General features: G+C 38.7%; 1 protein-coding gene across 3 annotated transcripts in view; it reads left to right on the top strand.

Annotated features, from left to right (window-relative positions):
* The window catches only part of Nos (Nitric oxide synthase), a 271,860-nt gene that overhangs the window by 191,389 nt on the left and 64,048 nt on the right, over positions 1 to 16,423 (top strand). For all 3 annotated transcript variants that reach the window (XM_090400097.1, XM_090400099.1, XM_090400100.1), the window contains one exon: positions 6,704 to 6,848. In XM_090400097.1, the coding sequence (XP_090256223.1) occupies positions 6,704 to 6,848 (145 nt within the window). The remainder of the gene's footprint in view (positions 1 to 6,703; positions 6,849 to 16,423) is intronic.

The following is a 16,423-nucleotide window of genomic DNA, read 5'->3' on the forward strand; positions in this document are numbered from 1 at the left end:
CAAATCAGAGTGTAGTTCAATTGAACGTTGCTTGAAATATAGTAATCAGCACAACAGAACCAATTTATTGAAAATTTCAGACTTTTAACATTATTTACTGTTACTACATGACTTACTCTTGGACATTTCATGCCGATAGTTTCTTCGGCATGAAACTCTTAGATTTCGATCTCCGAGTTTCATACCCGGATGTAAAATTATACGGGATTTATTATCGCCCTTAACTTAATTATTCACTGTTGTCGCCTACAATACAATACGTAATTCAATAAATATATCACTAATTAATTTATGAAGAGTAATGGAAAGAATTTTCAAACTCTTTCATTATAAAAGAGGGCGCTGTTAAATAAAGTTTTGAAATCAATGACATACTCAAATCTTTGCTCGTTCTCTATACTGCGCATGCGCCTTTCCATCACCGTTATCCTGATACAGTGGTATCTTGAGATACGAGTGCCCCAACATACGAGTTTTTTGAGATACGAGCCTGCTTCGGTGACGGCGCAACCACCACTCTGCTCAGATTCCCGAGTCTTGCGCGTCGTTGTTCAGTTCACTCATTTGTTCATTCTGTCGTGTTGAGTTTTAATTTTGTGTGGTGTTTTTTTTTTTTTTTTGTATGTACAGTTGCTTAGCTAATTTGTTTCGTATACCATGAGTCTAAAGAAGGTGAGTGTAAAGAACAGTGGTGAGAAAAGGAAAAAAAGGTGATATTCATGGAATTAAACCGTGAGATAATAGACAAACATGAGCAAGACGTAAGAGTAATAGACTTGGCAACGCAGTACGATCGCACTACTTCTACGATATGTACTATTCTGAAGCAGAAAGACTCGATCAAGGCTATAACTCCAGCTAAGGGCGTTAAAATTATTTCAAAGGTGCGCAAATCTGTCCATGAAAAGATGGAGACCCTGCTGATTTTTTGGTTGACAGGGAAGCAGCTCGCATGAGACACTGTGACAGAGACTATAATTTGCGAGGAGGAACGAGCCATTTACGCAGATGTGCTGCAGCAGACCCCAGATACTTCACAGCACAGGAGACTTCACAAGAGCAGTTCAAAGCCAGTCGTGGGTGGTTCGAAAATATCCGAAAAAAAGGACCGGCATTCACTCTGTTGTCAGGCATGGTGAGGCAGCGAGCTCTGATTCTAAGGCAGCTGAGGAATTTGTCTAAACCTTTGCTGAATTGATCGAAGCCAAATGATTCATCCCCCCAACAAGTTTTCAACTGTGATGAGACAGGGCTTTTATGGTAGAAGATGCCAAGCAAAACTTACATAACGGCGGAAGAAAAGAAGATGCTAGGTCACAAGCCCATGAAGGATAGGTTGACCCTCGCACTGTGTGCAAATGCGAGTGGCGACTGCAAGATCAAGCCGCTGCTCGTATACCACTCAGAGCCTTCAAGACACATAAGGTTTTAAAAGAAAAACTGCAGGTTATGTGGAGGGCAAACCCAAAGGTGTGGGTCACCAGGCAGTTTTTTTGTGCAGTGGGGCAACTTGGTCTTTGGTCCTGCCGTTAAGGAATACCTCGACTTACCCCTGCAAGCCCTTCTCGTCCTTGACAATGCTCCTGCCCACCCACCAAACCTTGAAGACGGCATCCTAGAGGAGTTCAGCTTTATAAAGGTTCTCTACTTTCCACCCAACACCATCCCTATCCTACAGCCGATGATGGACCAACAGGTGATCTCCAATTTCAAGAAACGTTTTACCAAACACATGTTCCGACGCTGCTTTGAGGTTATGGAGAGCACAAACTTCACCCGTCGAGAGTTCTGGAAGGACCACTACAACATTGTCATATGCCTCAAAATTATTGCTATGGCCTGGCAGGGTGTTACAAAAAGGACCTTGACCTCTGCACGGAAAAAATCTGCGGCCTGAAACTGTGGCTGAAAGGGACTTTGAAGGATTTAGACCTGAACAGGAAGTGCTGGAGGAGATTGTGTCCCTCGGAAAGTCCATGGACCTGGAGGTGGATGAGGGAGACATCGAAGACCTTGTCGCCGCACATTCCGAGGAACTGACGAGGGAGGAGTTGACGGAACTGCACACGCAGCAACATACAGAGGTTCTGCAGGAGATTGGTACAACCGCAGAGGCAGAGGATGTTATCCCTTCAAGTGAGATAAAGAAAGTGTTGGCGATGTGGGAAAAAGTTTCGGACTTTATTGAAAAGAAACACCCAGAAAAAGTTGCAACTGGTCGTGCAGCGGCGCTATTTAATGACACTTGCCTAACTCATTTCGGAAACATTCTGAAAGGGAGGAAGAAACAAAGCTCCTTGGACAAATTTCTATTGAAACGCCCTGTGGATGAAAGTGACGAAAGCGTGGGAGAAAAGAAAAAAAAAACTAGTGAAGAAGAAAATTAAGTTAAGCAAAAGTGAAGTGAAAGAAAAAATTAATACCATACGCTAATCAGCTCCGCCAACATCTGTTTATTTCTTTAGATTCTTTTTTACATATATGTATGTATTTGGTTTTATTTTGTTGTATACAATATTTGTTTATTATAAATACATTATTATAAAAAAATTGGAGGGTTTTTGGGGGGTTGGTTCGTATTAATCTCATTTTAATTAATTTCAATGGGGAAAATTTGAGATACGACCATTTTGACTTACGAGCTCGGTCATGGAATGAATTAAACTCGTATCTCAAGAGGTACCACTGTATATCCTAATATTTCTGTTATTTAAAAAAAAATCTTATATATATATATATAAGATTTTATATATATATATATAAAATCATTTTATATCCAAATACTGTAAAATTTTCTAGAATATCTATTCATATCTATTTGAATGGATTTCTCAATATATGTCGCATTACTCTGCACCATATTTTTCTTTATGCTAAACACCTTTTTACTTTAATAGTTTTATTATTCTTCAATAATGTTAATAATAATATTAATATTATACTGGTAATATTATTATACATATAAATATCTTAAAGATTTTTTTAATTGCTACAAGTTAATTATGTAAACAATATTAATTTAATCAAACCATATAATTATAAATATATTTTTTCTATATTTGACGCTTAATTATTATATTAGTACTTTTTTTTATTTTTTATTTTTTAATTTTTATTTTTTAATTTTTATTTTTTAGATTGAATTGAAGATGAGGTAGGATTGATTCATTCAATCCATTACCCTTGGAGGATAATGCATGGCAATGCTGTAGCCAATGAAGTTCTAACTGAGGCTCGGCTATTGCTGTTACCCTCCTGCCATGATCAGAGCTTTAATAGCTCATAACACCTTATCCCTACACCGTCCTCTACAGATAACGGGGAAGATAAAAAGCATTCTTGCTTCGCCCCTTTAAGCCAGTCCTTATAAGGATAAGATTAGTACTTTTTAGGATTGAATCAATCGACCGTGAGATGCGGTGATTGATTCATTCAATCCAATACTCTTGGAGGGTAATGGATGGCAATGCTGTAGCCAATGAAGTTCTAACTGAGGCTCGGCTATTGCTGTTACCCTCCTGCCATGATCAGAGCTTTAATTGCTCAATAACACCTTATCCCTACACTGTCCTCTACAGATAACGGGGAATATGAAAAGCATTCTTGCTTCGCCCCTTTAAGCCAGTCCTTATAAGGACTATTAGTACTTTTTGATTGATGAATCAATCGGCCGTGAGATGCGGTGATTGATTCATTAATGCCCTGGGAGGTAATGGATGGCAATGCAATGCTGTACCAATGAAGTTAAACTTCATTGGTACAGCTGAGGTTCGGCTGTTGCTGTTACCCCTTGGGCGATGAGTTTTTGAGTTCGCTCTCTTAGGGTTTTTGCCTTAAGGGAGCAATTTGAGTCTGCGGGGAAGGTGTTCTCCGGCACGGCCTGCTGAGGGGCTTTGTCGGTGAATTATTTTCTTCGGAATTTGAGCGGTTCTGCTTGGTGGTCGGGGAGCCCGTCACTGAGTGGAACCAACGCTGAGATATGGACGGTGTTTCGCTCACTATGGAGTGGCCTAGAGATCGTCCGATTTTTTGAGATTTCACCTTTACTTACATAGTCGGTGATTGATTCATTCAATCCAATACTCTTGGAGGGTAATGGATGGCAATGCTGTAGCTAATGAAGTTCTAACTAAGGCTCGGCTATTGCTGTTACCCTCCTGCCATGATCAGAGCTTTAATAGCTCAATAACACCTTATCCCTACACTGTCATCTACAGATAACGGGGAAGGTGAAAAGCATTCTTGCTTCGCCCCTTTAAGCCAGTCCTTATAAGGACTATTAATACTTTTTATACTTTATAAATGCAATTTCTGCAAGTTTTAGAAAGTCACAAGTTACATCCGTCTCTTATTTTGTATGATGGCAATACCAATGCTATTATTCCACACACTCAACTTCACAGACGCAGAGGATTGAGTTATTTACAGATAGATCATCGACTTCTTCTGAAGTCACAGGAAACATTAGGTACACCGGGCTTTTCTCCATCTTTCCCACAGACAAGGAGGGTTTTTCCCCTGCCGATCTAGAAATATTCCTATTTCACTAACACTGTTCAAACCACACGGAAAGCATTTGCATCAAATTTCCCATCTGGCAATCTAATTAAATACTTTATTGGATATTTCCTACCCTGTTTCGGACCACTGGCCACACTGGACCATGTGTGGTGATAGTGCCAGAGTGGTACTATACGATGTGCAAAACACAAAGATTTGTTACAGATGGGATTCAGGTGCTTCAACTTTGCCCAGAAAAACTTTGGTGGTGGAACGCCTGATTTGGGCACGAATGAAGAGGTGCTCTTTAAGAATATCAAAAACAGTTGGGAACAGATCAACCTTTTCACCGGGATTTGGCTTGGAGAATCGCTTACTGCCGACAACCAGTGAAACTAGTGAAATCATAATATCACCCCACCCTTGTGACCCTTTTGCGAAGTATGTCATTTAATTGAAACTGGAGGTTATTTCTTCTGCCAGTGCAGCACATTTGGCGAAGGCTGGATGAAGTGCTTAGGATCCCACTGCCCACTTTCTGTGAGGTGGTAGAAAAAAAAAAAAAAAACGAATTTTTCTCATCAGTGTGATAAAATATCACATATGAAAGTACGGAAAAAACATTTCACTGAGGAAGACAGGATTTACCATCGAATTAAGAACTGCTTCTCCGCTATCTCCCTATTATTCCTGGAGCAGGAAAGATACCGTTTGGGTGAAGAACGGTTCCTAAGTAGATGGCGTAGGCCACCAACCACATCTCAGATTACACAGGGAAGAATTAAAGTGTGCATATATCTGTAACATCGTTCATTTCATGACCTTTTAATCTCAGATTTTATTAGATTTGTCATTTTAGTCAACTTTCATTTGATTCCAGTGTAGGAGGGGGTTGGCATGAACAAACCTGGATTGCGCAGGTCAACATCGAGGCGGTCCTGACCCATTTTAAGGCAGGATATATATATAAATAAATAAATATATATATATATATATATATAATATGCTACTCACATCACACCATACAACTCACACTGCTGTAGGCAAGACCACGAGTGTTAGGGAGTTAGGATCACAAGATGGCGGGCGTTTGTCTGCCGTATTCTCTTCTTGATTTCTTTTCAATCGTAGCTGCGGACTTCCCTTTCATTGATGGTTAAGGTGGAGACCGACTGCTTATGAATTTCGGAAAGTTACTCACGATGGATGATAAAATATCAAGAGAATAAGAAACTAACAGCAGCGTAATTTTTTTATATAATAAATCTTCTTACATTAAAATGTTAAATGTTTATTGTACCTAAGTAGGTATCGTTACGGTGCACTCTTGGTCGAAGACAGTGTAGGGATAAGGTGTTATTGAGCTATGAAAACTCTGAACATGGCAGGAGGGTAACAGCAATAGCCCATCCTCAGTTAGAACTTCATTGGCTACAGCATTGCCATCCATTACCCTCCAAGGATATTGGATTGAATGAATCAATCACCGCATTTCATGGTCCTAATCATAATCATACTCTTATAGTCCTTATAAGGACTAGCTTAAAGGGGCGAAGCAATATTGCTTTTCATATTCCCCGTTGTCTGTAGAGGACAGTGTAAGGATGAGGTGTTATTGAGCTATAAATAAATAAAGCTCTGATCATGGCAAGAGGGTAACAGCAATAGCCGAGCCTCAGTTAGAACTTCTTTGGTTACAGCATTGTCATCCATTACCCTCCAAGGGTATTAATAACCGCATCTCACGGTCGATTCCTACTTAAGATAATGAATCTCTTTTTGCTAATGTATTCTTTTATAACATTTATATGCAAAAATCTAAATGGAGTATAGCTTACATGAATAAAATTCTGACAATTAAAAATATTGTAGATGCCTTATTCATTTAAAAAATATATTATAATTTATAAAATATATATTTTTTTAATTTTATTAATCTCTTAAGATATTATTAATATATTATATAGCGACGCACATTTTGCTGTTTCTAAATGCATTGCCATTGGCAGAATTAGATTTGGACTTCGTCTATCAGCACAAATGTTTATTTCACATCACTAAAAAGCAACCGCTATCGAATAAGAAATATTTATATATCATTTGAATGCATTAAAATCTGTATACTAATAATTTATTTGTATAGTTCTATACTGTTTAGAAGAAATTATAATACTTAATTTCATCATTTAACTGATTTTTTCAGAGCAGTGAAATTTACTTCGAATTTATTCGGCAAAGCCCTCTCTCAACGTGTTAAAGCCACCATTCTCTACGCCACTGAAACAGGAAGATCCGAACACTACGCTAAGACATTAGGAGATACATTTTCGCATGCTTTTAATGTTCAGGCAAGTGTTTAGAATTTCTTCCTAAGATTTTCAAAGAAATGTGTAGACACTATTATTTTTTTATTTATTTCTCCAGAAAATGTAACAATTAAAAGTAAATTTGAATTTTTTTTTTATATGAATATAAATTTTCGTACTATTTACCAATTCAGTTTTGAATTAGGCTTAATTGGCTGCGAATGTTGTAACTAGTTTGTGTTTAAGATATGAATTTATTCTAATATTAATATGCCGCGTAATCTAAAGAAGTAAACATGCTAATATTTCATTAATATTAAATTATATTTAATTACAGTATTATTTAACTATATTTAAATATATTACTATTATTTATTTATATTTATATTAATATCGATATTAATATATGAATTGTATGGAATTAGAGGGAAATCTAATCCCATAAAATACGATTACATTTCTTACCCATCCTTTTGACAAACCGCTTCTTGCTTGAGCTTGTCAAAAAATGTTCTTGAATTATCTGATTTTTATTTAGTCCACCCATGGTGCTAATGCAAGGTTTACACTTTTCTATTGGAAAGTGTAAACATAAAATAATAATAATTTTTCTTGATATTTTATATAAAATAAAATTATATCTATTAATTTATAGATTTTAAAAATGTTTTTCTTAATAAAAAGTTTAAAACAAATCAAAATAAATATAATATATTAAGACACCTTTTTATTTTTTAAAAAAAATTAAATAAAATATATTAGGGATGGATGTATGTATGATACGGAGGTGATCATAAGCCTAGCCATGGATAAGTCCTTCGACGATCTCAATTTTCAGGAAATTTTGACGCTTTTCAGAGAGTTAGGCAACTTGCTACATAAAAAATAGCCAGATAAAATCGGAGCACACCAGATCCTTGAAGCGGAGACAGAGGATACCCATCCCTCTAAACCTCCTCACCCTTCACATGACAACGCCTGCGAGCCAGCAATAACAACTGAAGACATCTCTCCTTCAAACTCCAGTAGCTTTCAGGAAGTCAAACGGAAGAAGAGAAAGAAAAAATCCCCTGCAACAGATCCTGAAATAATACCTACGACGTCGGAAACTACAGCTCCAATGGATACATCAGCGCTAGCTGATGAAAGAACAGGGACATTGACACAGCGCAAAGAGAGGATTCCGCCAGTAATCTTGAGAGCTAAAGAAAACTGGTCGTCACTTGCAGAGACGATGAATAACAATAACATCAAGTTCTCATCAGCTAAAAACACCGATGATGGAGTCCGCATACAGCCCGAAGGAGAAACGGACTACCGCAAGCTCACCAGACTTATGGATGAACAGAAAGTCCCATATCACACCTACCAGCTGAAAAGCGAAAAAAACCTTAAGGTAGTCATCAGAGGTTTGGCAGAAACCATAACAACTGATGAAATAGCTACTGACCTCAGATCACAAGGTCTTGAACCAATTAAGATCTCGCGCAGACAAGCGCCCCATGCCTCTGGTCTTAGTGGAGATCAGTAAAGACCACAGAGCAATTTACGACCTTACTATAGTCTGCAACTTAGTCATCAAGACAGAACCACTCAGAAGAAAGGCATCCGCCGGTCCTTAAGGTAGTCATCAGAGGTTTGGCAGAAACCATAACAACTGATGAAATAGCTACTGACCTCAGATCACAAGGTCTTGAACCAATTAAGATCTCGCGCAGACAAGCGCCCCATGCCTCTGGTCTTAGTGGAGATCAGTAAAGACCACAGAGCAATTTACGACCTTACTATAGTCTGCAACTTAGTCATCAAGACAGAACCACTCAGAAGAAAGGCATCCGCCGGTCAATGCCACCGCTGCCAAAAATTTGGGCATGCACAAAAGTTATGTAAAGCAGATTACAAGTGTGTAAAGTGTGGTGACAACCATCCCTCGCACACTTGCACAAAATCATCGTCTACACCTGCTAAATGTGCGAATTGTGGCGGCCCCCATCCAGCAAATTTTAAAGGCTGCTCAATTCACCCATCTAACCTACAGAAGACAAGAGCGGCGTTGGCTCCGCCCACTGAGATTCAAGACACGAAACCTTCGCCGGAAGTCACAGTGCGGAGTGTTCCCGCCGATAAAACATACGCTTCTGTGGTCTCTCCGCGGATTTTACCCGTAGCCTTGACAGCTTACAGTGAAAATTCTGCACAGATTCTTGCTGCCTCACTAGGGGAGATGCTAATGGCCTTTAGCAAGATGAACCCCAGCCAAGCCGACACTAAGAGGTTCCTCAGGAATACTCAAGTCATCTTCTCCATGATCACCCAATGACATGCTCTCCTGCATCTCGATGCTGATATCCCAGATATTTCCACATTGCTTCATAACACTACCGCTACTTTTTCATCTAAGCAGCTTTTCATTCGAAGCAACTCATTCAGGAGTTTTCTAAGCGCCCGAAAGCTGAACTGCCTTTCGGCTCAGGCGCTTCCACATTGCCCTAATTAGGGTGAGCCGAGTGCTCGCTAACCTTTAAAATAAGTCTTTTTCATACCGATGACGGGATCAGAATCCACGGGATTGACATCCATCAAGCCACAGAAGTTAACAGTTAACAGTGTATGTGATATTATGTTAAATGCAATGTAGCATTTAACTTTTAGTGTTGTCGTTATATAGGAGGAAATTAGCATGCGTGTATGAGATGCTGTTGCTGTAGTCATTTACTAATAGTTTATTTATTTATTGGATGTTCCAAAGTGTGTGGTGATTTCGAGCTGTATGCTTCAATAAAATGGAACATAGCTAAATATTAAGTAGCAAGTTCCTATGCAAACCGGACTTAAACAGAGCACTCATTATTCCTACACTGTTAAAAGGCCTGTCTAGCTTTAAGACAGGAAATAAACTGCTTACCCCCCCCATACACACACGTATAACTCTTTTTTTTTTTTTAATCTAACAAGCCAAAAAATCGACTTGAGAACTCATATATTTCAGAAAACAACGCGGATTTAAGATCACGAGCTACCATCGTAAAGTAAAACGAAGTCATTGCTACAGGTTGCATTGTTTAATTTCGATTAATTATTCGTTCGTCGACTGTTTTGTTAATTATTTCTTAAAAATAAGTGATATCTCATTTAAAAGAAATTACCTAATATGTAAACAAATGAGCCAAGTGTTAAGAAGGTAGAGGTTGGCTGTAGTTTAGAATGTCTGACATTATTGTTTTAATTGTTTTTTAAGGAGAATATAATTCCCATTGGAAATCCCTGCAACACAATATCATAAAAAAAACAATAAAAATGCTATTTTGCAGTCAACCTTCTTTCTCGTTGCTTGGCATGACAGGTTTTTAGTGGATTGCTGATCTTTTCGCATTTTATCAGATTCTATGTTATGTGATCTTCCCCCTCTGTTTTCACATTATATTCCTTTCTATCATTCGCGTCACGTGTTGTTAAAACATTTTTGATAGACTTCTTTCTTTATTTACATCTTTTCGTCCAACCAGTATATTACTTCTTTTTTTTTTGTTTTTTAGTGCAGCTCTTCACCTACAAACCCTGATTTATTAATATCATCACTCCTCAAGTGTGTTCTTCATTTGTTTTTCTTCTTAATTTTTAAATCTAATCTCAATTTGCTATTTTTGATTTCGATTGATTATTCGTTCTGCACTGCAAATGACAGCTGGCATTTATGTCTTTAGGGGTGAAGCAAGATGCTTTTCATATTCCCCGCTATCTGTTGTGGTTACAGTGAAGGTAAAATTTATGAGCAGTTTGCTCGCCCTGAATGGGCATGGAGATTACATCGCTATGGGATGCTAATATAGCTTTTGGTCTTCTATGTTTGAATATGTCCGTTGCCTCGTATGCTGCAGCTTGTTGAACCAAATCATTGGGGTGTATGGACGTCTTTAGGAAAAACTTGGATGCAAAGGATTGTAGAAAAGAGAAAATATAGGGAATATTAGTATCTCTATGAAGTTGATTGTTTCTAACATACCACGGGGCGTTCAGAATCATTCTCAAGCACTTGTTCTGCACTCGCTGTATTTTGATAATGTTAGTGTTATAGGTGTGGCTCCAGGCTGGAGAGGCATAGGTGATTATAGGACGAATCCTCATCTGGTATAGCTGCAATTTGATTCTGTTGCTGAGCTTGCTATTTCTGTTAATTAGCGATAAGCTATGGCTTTAGATGCCTTTGCGCACGTAGACTTGATGTGTTGGTTGAAAGATAGCTTTTTGCCGAGAATTACACCCAGGTATTTTGTTTCTGTCTGGCAGGGAATTTTAGTATTGAATAGTAACACATCGACTGCAGGAGATATTGGCCTTTTCGAGAAAAAAATGGCTGAGCTTTTTTGGGGGGGTTGACTTCCAATCTCCATTAAGAGAACCAACCCTCCAGCTTTAGAAGGTTTCCTTGAAGCTTTCTGGTAATGAAATGGGGTCGGAGAGATCTGGTTAGTATTGCTGTATCGTCCGCATACAAGGCCAAAATGGAAGACATCGGATTGTGTGGGATGTCCGACATGTATACAGAAAACAGCAATGAAGCCAGTAGGGATCCCTGCGACACTCCAGCAAAGATATGGCGCTAGGACGATGTAGAACCGTTGATTTTGACTTGCATTGATCTATTCTGAAGATATGAATGGATTAAGTGAACCATTTTTAGTGAGGTGCCGGCTGAGATAAGTTTGTGCAGGAGTCCAAAATACCAGATTTTGTCAAGTGCTTTGGATAGGTCTAGTAAAACAGCTCCTGTGCTCTGGCGCCAGTTGTAGCTGGTGGTGATGTATTCCACAATTCTGTGGATTTGCTGGGTAGTACTATGGTGTTGCCGAAAACCAAACTGTTCTTTAGGGAGGATGCTTAAGTCATTTACTGATATTTGGATACTGATACAAGTGATTGAAATCTTGTGAGAGGATGACCTTCTCCGCAACCTTACCCAGATTGGAGATGAGACTGATTGGACGATAATTTTGCTGTAGGTGTGGGTCTTTGCCTGGCTTATGTATGGGGATTACATCAACCAGTTTCCAGGTGGAAGGAAAATAGTAAAATCTTAAGATTGCATTTATTATACTGGTCAGGTGCACTACAGCTTTCCGAGGCGGCAGTGTGATCACCCTGTTTGAGATGCCGTCTGGTCCAGGAGCTTTATTGTTCTTAAGTTTTTTAATAATATCATATAATTCAACAGGTGATGCGGGTGCAATATGGTCAGCACTAGTATCTCTGAGATTTAATGCGTGTCTGACCTGTCTGTGGATTTTATACAAGTGATTGAAATCTAATTTGTTATAAGAAGGTTTGCATTGCTCCTCTAGATTCTTTAGTATGGCTTCTGCCTTATCTACATCTGTGTGAACTAAGCCCTGGTTTGAGATAATGGGGGGGGAGGATCTGCTTTTATTTCTGATGTTTCTCAGTAACCCTCAGATAGAGTGATCAATAGGTGAGATAGTGGCTAACGTTTTATCCCAAACTTGGTTTCATTGCGTTTCAAGTGAATCTCTTACTCTTGCTGCCCCATTCAATCTATTAAGAACTATTTTGTCCTGAGGAGCGCGAGTGTTACGAAATCTCTTCCTAGCTCTGTTCTTCTCTCTGATCAGGTCCATAATATCCTCAGGCAAACGACCAGGTTTGTGGAAGGTTGCAACCGTTATAGCGGACTTAATCTGTTGGGTGAGGCTAGTCACTGCAGATTCCACATCTTCTGGTGTGCATATGTGAGGGACGGGTCCAATTTGATCCCTAAGTGCTTTAGACAATCTCTCCCACGATATGCCTGAGTGAGAGGGAGGAGACAGGCATTCTTGTTCTTCCAATTGCGATCCGACGACAGCTCCTTCAGTGATTTAAGGCTGTACTGAAGTTTAATGTCTTGAAAGATAGCTATATCCAAGATGTCAGCAGTGCCAAACGTACTGAGATGAGTTGGTTCGGTAGGTCCAGCCACAACAGCATAGTTTGATCCTGTGTAGCTAGAAAGGATGCGACCATTTTTATTGATAGATTTACTGTTCCAGGCAAGATGTTTTGGATTGAAGTCTCCAGCGATGACCACCGGTCCTTTTACTCCAAGGTTGGCATCCAGATCTGAGTTCAACAATGTCTTTAATGGAGGGTTGTAAGCAGAAAAAATTTTAAGGTTTTCAATTGAGTTTGTGAGGACATTAATTTCTGTGATTTCGAGGTTGGTGGTTGTAGGGTTGGTTATTGAATGATGGTTGATATAGTTTTTGATAAGGGTGGCTGTACCTCCACCTCTATACCCAAGCCTGTCGTTTCTGTAAATCTGATACCCTCTGATTTTCAGGTTGTCAGCAGGCCTCAGGTGAGTTTCATTGATTAGCAGTATATCTGGGTTGTATCTATTATTGAATTCCTGGATTTCTAACACTTTGTTTTTGATACCGTTGGCATTCCAAGTGATAATCCTAAGCGAATCTCGGGTGATTTTTTCCTGTGCATCAGAGAGTGCAGATAATATGGATTGGGTTTGCTGTAAGAATCTTTTTGTAACACTTAGTGATGGATTTGAGTTGCTGAAATTCTGCAGCATGTTTGCAAGAGAAGAGGTGATAATAGTTGATAGATTTGAATGTGGATTATCCAGGTTCTGAGTTTGTACTATCTATTTGGAGTGGGCCACATCAGCATATGTTCTCGCTTGATGTTGAAGATTCATTTTCTTAAGGGGCTCAGTTAATGGTGGGCGAGCACCTGTTGTTATGTTCTCAATCTTGGAGGACTGAGGAGCCTGAGCTTCAGGAACTCTCGCACTAGATGACGAGATAGATTGATTATTTGGATCGTTCCATCTGTTTTGGGGGTGATGTATACACCCTCTATAATTAGCAGGGTGAGGACCCCCACAATTAGCGCACTTACCCGGGGTAGAGTTTGGCTTGGAGCAGATGTTTGTGGGGTGATTCTCATCACATTTTAGGCATCTGTACTGGAATTTGCATAGCTTCTGGACATGGCCAAATTTTAGGCATCTGTGGCACTGCCCAGAAGATGCTCTCTTTCTCAATGGTTCTGGGGTGATTTTAAGTCCACAGATTGATTTTAGATTGTATATGTCTTTGTAAATATTATGAATTTCTACTAAGACTAGAGGCATAGGTGTCTTATTTGATCTGAACATGCTGGTGACCTTTATGGGAGGTAGAGCCTGTAAGTTGAGGTCAGTAACTATTTCATTCGTGTCAATATCCTCGTAGGACCACTTTCAGATTTTTTTCGGAGGCAAGTGAAAATGTGTGATATTGTGTTTTTCTTGCGTCCAGCTCCTTTGTAAGATTTCTATAATGAGTAACCGTGGCGGGCTGAATTTTTATGCCCTCATCTACATTTTTAGCAGATCTATAACTCATTTGTAAGTTAGCCATGATGATTCTTAGTGTTGTCCATCCCTGCTTTTCCCTTAGAATAATCAGTGGCACCTTTTCATTGGGGGAGGGGGGCGGCAGATGGATCTGAAATGGGAGCGTCCGCATCCATACCAACATCATTTGTTGGCTCAGCAGCGAGAGTTTTTCTCTTCTTACGAGCGTGGATTTCTCCTTGATCAGAAGGATTAGAGGTAGAGACAACTAGATTGAGTTTTTCTTCCATTCGGGGAGAGTCTTCATTTTTCTTCATCATCAACCTCGGGTGAAGAATATAAGCTTAAATAGCCGTTCTCGTTCAAATTTTTTGAGAAGCTTTTTTAACAAAAGTGAGTGCTAACTCTTTATCGAGTGACTCGATAATGATGTCGGGGTCGATCATGCTAGTAGGCCATTTCAGCTTGAACTTCTTTTGGAGTTTATTAATGAGTATAAGAGCAAATCAGTGAATACATCTAGGTCAGGCACGCTCATATCGATTTAATTGCGTGTGAGCGCTAGTAAAAATCCCGCAGGTCTGAAGACCTGCCAGCAGAAATTTTTAGAATATCCCGCAGCCGCAAAGGACTGCCAGCAATACCAAGCGTAGGCTAAACGAAGCAATAGCAATTAAATTGCATCTAAATCAAAGTCTTACCTTGTGCTCAAACGATATTACTACACTCTAAATAAACAATTTATATAAAATTCCCTTTTAAACTGTATGAACAAACACACATCCAAAGCCATTTCATTCTATCACTAATACGCGAGCCGCCATCTTGTTGTTCCTCGCAAAAATCTCTGCACTGTAATCCTTATAGTCCTTATAAGGACTGGCTTAAAGGGGCGAAGCAAGAATGCTTTTCATCTTCCCCGTTATCTGTAGAGGACAGTGTAGGGATAAGGTGTTATTGAGCTATTAAAGCTCTGATCATGGCAGGAGGGTAACAGCAATAGCCGAGCCTCAGTTAGAACTTCATTGGCTACAGCATTGCCATCCGTTACCCTCCAAGGGTATTGGATTGAATGAATCAATCACCGCATCTCACGGTCGATTGATTCGATCACACCTCCTGCACTGTAATAGCTGGAGCTCTTACTGTTCATCTTTTTGTATCGTGACAGAGAAAAGGTGTGACGTATAAAAGAAGAAAATACATTTACTATACTATGAAATATTAGCAATTATATTTTTCTTAATAAATACTTTTTCGAAATACAATTTTTACTTTTCAAGTTATCAACACCAACACAAGCAATTGCTCATGAGCAAAAACAGGCTGAAGACGAAGATGTTCTGCTATTGGTTAATATTATATCATAAACGTTAACGGCCGAAAAGATCACTTTCTGATCACTGATTTGCAGCAACCGACCTCTCAAATTTTGTGGACTGGAGGTGGCCAGGAATTGTTATAATTTATAACAATTCATGGTCATTAATTGAAGCTTAGAAGTTTTCTATTACAAAAGGATATCATGTAGATGATTTCATAAGTCAGTCTGAAAGATCTTCTCGGTAAAAATCTTGTCAATATTTTGTTATATTGATATTAAATATAACGTCAAAATTGCAAAACTAAAAATTGAGTATATATTAAACAAATTAATTTTTATTTATAAAATATTCAGAAATGCCTAAAATGATAAACGAAACCGTTAAAAATAATATAATAGATGATAATATATTATAATTATATGTTAAATATTAAATTCACCATTTAACAGTGAGCTTGTTCATAATATATTAATTAAATAAGCAGTTTCTTATCTAAATGGAGCAGGATTGTGGTAGTCGTTGCCAAGTGTTTATATACAGGGTGTTCGGGATAAATTTGACAGTTTCGTAAGGAAAAAGAAAATGTTCTTTGTATCTATTAAATTTAATGAATTGACAAAAAAACATTACAGGCAGAGTTAATTACAATACTATCAACAAGATTTACTCAAAATAACCACCATTAGCATCGATCACAGCTTCAATTCTGCTTCGGAACCTCGAACAAGCTGATGCTACAGTCTCCCTGGGAAGGGCCGCAAAAACTGTTTTAATTTTATCCATTAACTGGGCTTTTGTATTACTGGAAGTGCGATTGGTGTCTTTTTCAACTGCGCCCCATACAAAATAATCCATGGGGTTAAGGTCTGGGGAGTTTGGAGGCCAAACATTTGGACTGGTGAAGTCGTAGAAATTTTCAGACAACCATTTTTGACTTTTCCCAG

This window comes from Typopeltis vanoorti, chromosome 11, assembly GCF_054136105.1.
Source record: "Typopeltis vanoorti isolate ZY-2024b chromosome 11, IOZ_Tvanoo_1.0, whole genome shotgun sequence".
NCBI lineage: Eukaryota > Metazoa > Arthropoda > Arachnida > Uropygi > Thelyphonidae > Typopeltis > Typopeltis vanoorti.